General features: G+C 36.4%; 1 protein-coding gene across 1 annotated transcript; it reads left to right on the plus strand.

Annotated features, from left to right (window-relative positions):
- The first annotated feature begins 1,391 nt into the window (after positions 1 to 1,391).
- LOC101973778 (olfactory receptor 8G50) lies at positions 1,392 to 2,322 on the plus strand. The gene is given in 2 exon segments (XM_005339552.3): positions 1,392 to 1,492; positions 1,494 to 2,322. Coding segments are annotated over 2 exon segments (930 nt in total).

A 2,322-nucleotide genomic window follows, 5' to 3' on the forward strand; every position in this document is an offset into this window, starting at 1 on the left:
TTATTATTACTATTATTGTTGTTATTGTAACTATTTTTTACTGTTATTATTATTATTTTGGCAATAGTGAACATTGAACCCAGGTCTTCATCCTTCTAGGCAAGTGTGTTACCACTGCACTACATTTCCAAGCCCAAATTATATATTTTTTTAATTGACTCAGCAACATTGGCTGAAAAAAAGTTTTTTCTCATATTGAATTGACATGGAATCCAAATAACAACTCAGTTGTTCACAGAGGTCTATTTACTTTTGGATTGATACTCTTAAATTGATCTGTGTGCATATCCTTGTGACAAAACCACATCATCTTGATCACTGTAAATTTGTAATAAGATTCCAAATAGGGAAGTGGAACTTTGTAGTATGGCTTCAAATGGGGAAATGTGAAACCCCCAGCTTTATTCTTTCAAATTTGTTTTGATTACTCTGAAACCCTTGAATTTTGAGAAAGATGATATCATCAGTCTGGCAATGCTTACAAAAACAAACAAACAAGAAGAATTGGGAGTTTGGAAAGGATGACACTGAATAAAAAGTTTGAGCCTTTTGATTTATGAACATGGATGTCTTTCCATTAATGGCAGTCCCTCCCCAGTAATAGTTATTATAGTTATTTCTTTAATTTTAGAGGAATAACTTGCATTTCTTTCATTTGTTTGTTTTGTTCATATTCATTTTTCCATGCTATAGCAAGTGGAGTTTTGTGTAGAAAAACAACTGGGTTATGTGGTTGATTCTTTACTCTACTACTTTGTTTCACTTTTCAATCCATTCTAACAGTTCTTTTTAAAGATATTTTTAGGATTTTCTATGTATGAGATTATGACATTTATAAGAAGAGATAGTTTTTCTGATCTAAATTTTCATATAATTTTCTTTCCTGATTGTCATTGCCAGACCTCTAATGTCATCACTAAATATAATAAAAACACAGGGAATGAATATTTTTCCTTGTTCATTATCTTAGAAAGAAAGATTTTCAGTGCTTTCATCATTATGTGTAATATTGATTTTTTTTAGCATGCTGTTGTTATTTTACCATAAAAAGGTACTTTCTTCCACTTGAAAAGATTATATATAATGCATGAGAACTACTTGGATAACTCAATCAAAGTTTTCAGGACAGTTCTGTGGGACTTCAGGGACTGAATATCAAATAGTAAATCAGAGAGCACAAATAGAAAAAGTTTCTTCTTATACTTATGTCTGTGTCACATATTGCTGTTATTGCAACATCATTGACAGCTAACAATGAAGGAGAAGATGTGAAATGAAGATTCTCTGTGTGAAAAGATTTGGATTCTATTTCATATTCCATTGTGTGACTTCACAATAAATACTTATTTCAAAAATTCTTTTCTCTTCCTATTTAGAATTCTCAGAAGAAAATGTCACAAGGGAATCTCTCCACAGTGACTGAGTTCATCCTGGCTGGATTAACAGACAAACCAGAGCTCCAGCTGCCCCTCTTCCTCCTCTTCCTAGGAATCTGTGTTCACAGTGGTGGGGAACCTGGGCATGATCACACTGATTGGGCTCAGCTCTCACCTGCACACACCCATGTACTATCTCCTCAGCAGTCTCTCCTTCATTGACCTCTGCCACTCTACTGTGATAACCCCTAAAATGTTAGTAAACTTTGTGACAGAGAAAAACACCATCTCCTATGCTGAATGCATGACTCAGCTCTACTTCTTCCTTGTTTTCGTTATTGCAGAGTGTCACATGTTGGCTGTAATGGCATATGACCGCTATGTTGCCATCTGTAACCCCTTGCTTTACAATGTAACCATGTCTAATCAAGTATGCTCCTGGATGGTGGTTGAGGTATACAGCATGGGCTTGATTGGCGCAACAGTTCACACGGCCTGCATGCTTAGAGTGCTTTTCTGTAATGCTCATACAATAAACCAATATTTCTGTGATCTTTTTCCACTACTGGAGCTCTCCTGCTCCAGCACTTTTATCAATGAGTTACTAGTTTTATGCTTAAGTGCATTTAATATCCTTGTTCCACCCCTGACTATCCTTGGCTCTTACATCTTCATCATAGCCAGCATCCTTCGCATTCGCTCCACCGAGGGCAGAGCCAAAGCCTTCAACACCTGCAGCTCCCACATATCAGCTGTTGTTCTTTTCTTTGGTTCCCTGGCATTCATGTACCTGCATCCATCCTCAGTCAGCTTCACGAATCAAGGGAAAGTATCATCTGTGTTTTATACAACTGTTGTGCCCATGCTGAACCCTGTGATCTACAGCCTGAGGAATAAAGATGTCAAAGTGGCCCTAAATAAACTTCTTGAAAAGAGAAGTTTGTGA

This window comes from Ictidomys tridecemlineatus, chromosome 4 (genome assembly GCF_052094955.1).
Source record: "Ictidomys tridecemlineatus isolate mIctTri1 chromosome 4, mIctTri1.hap1, whole genome shotgun sequence".
Lineage (NCBI taxonomy): Eukaryota > Metazoa > Chordata > Mammalia > Rodentia > Sciuridae > Ictidomys > Ictidomys tridecemlineatus.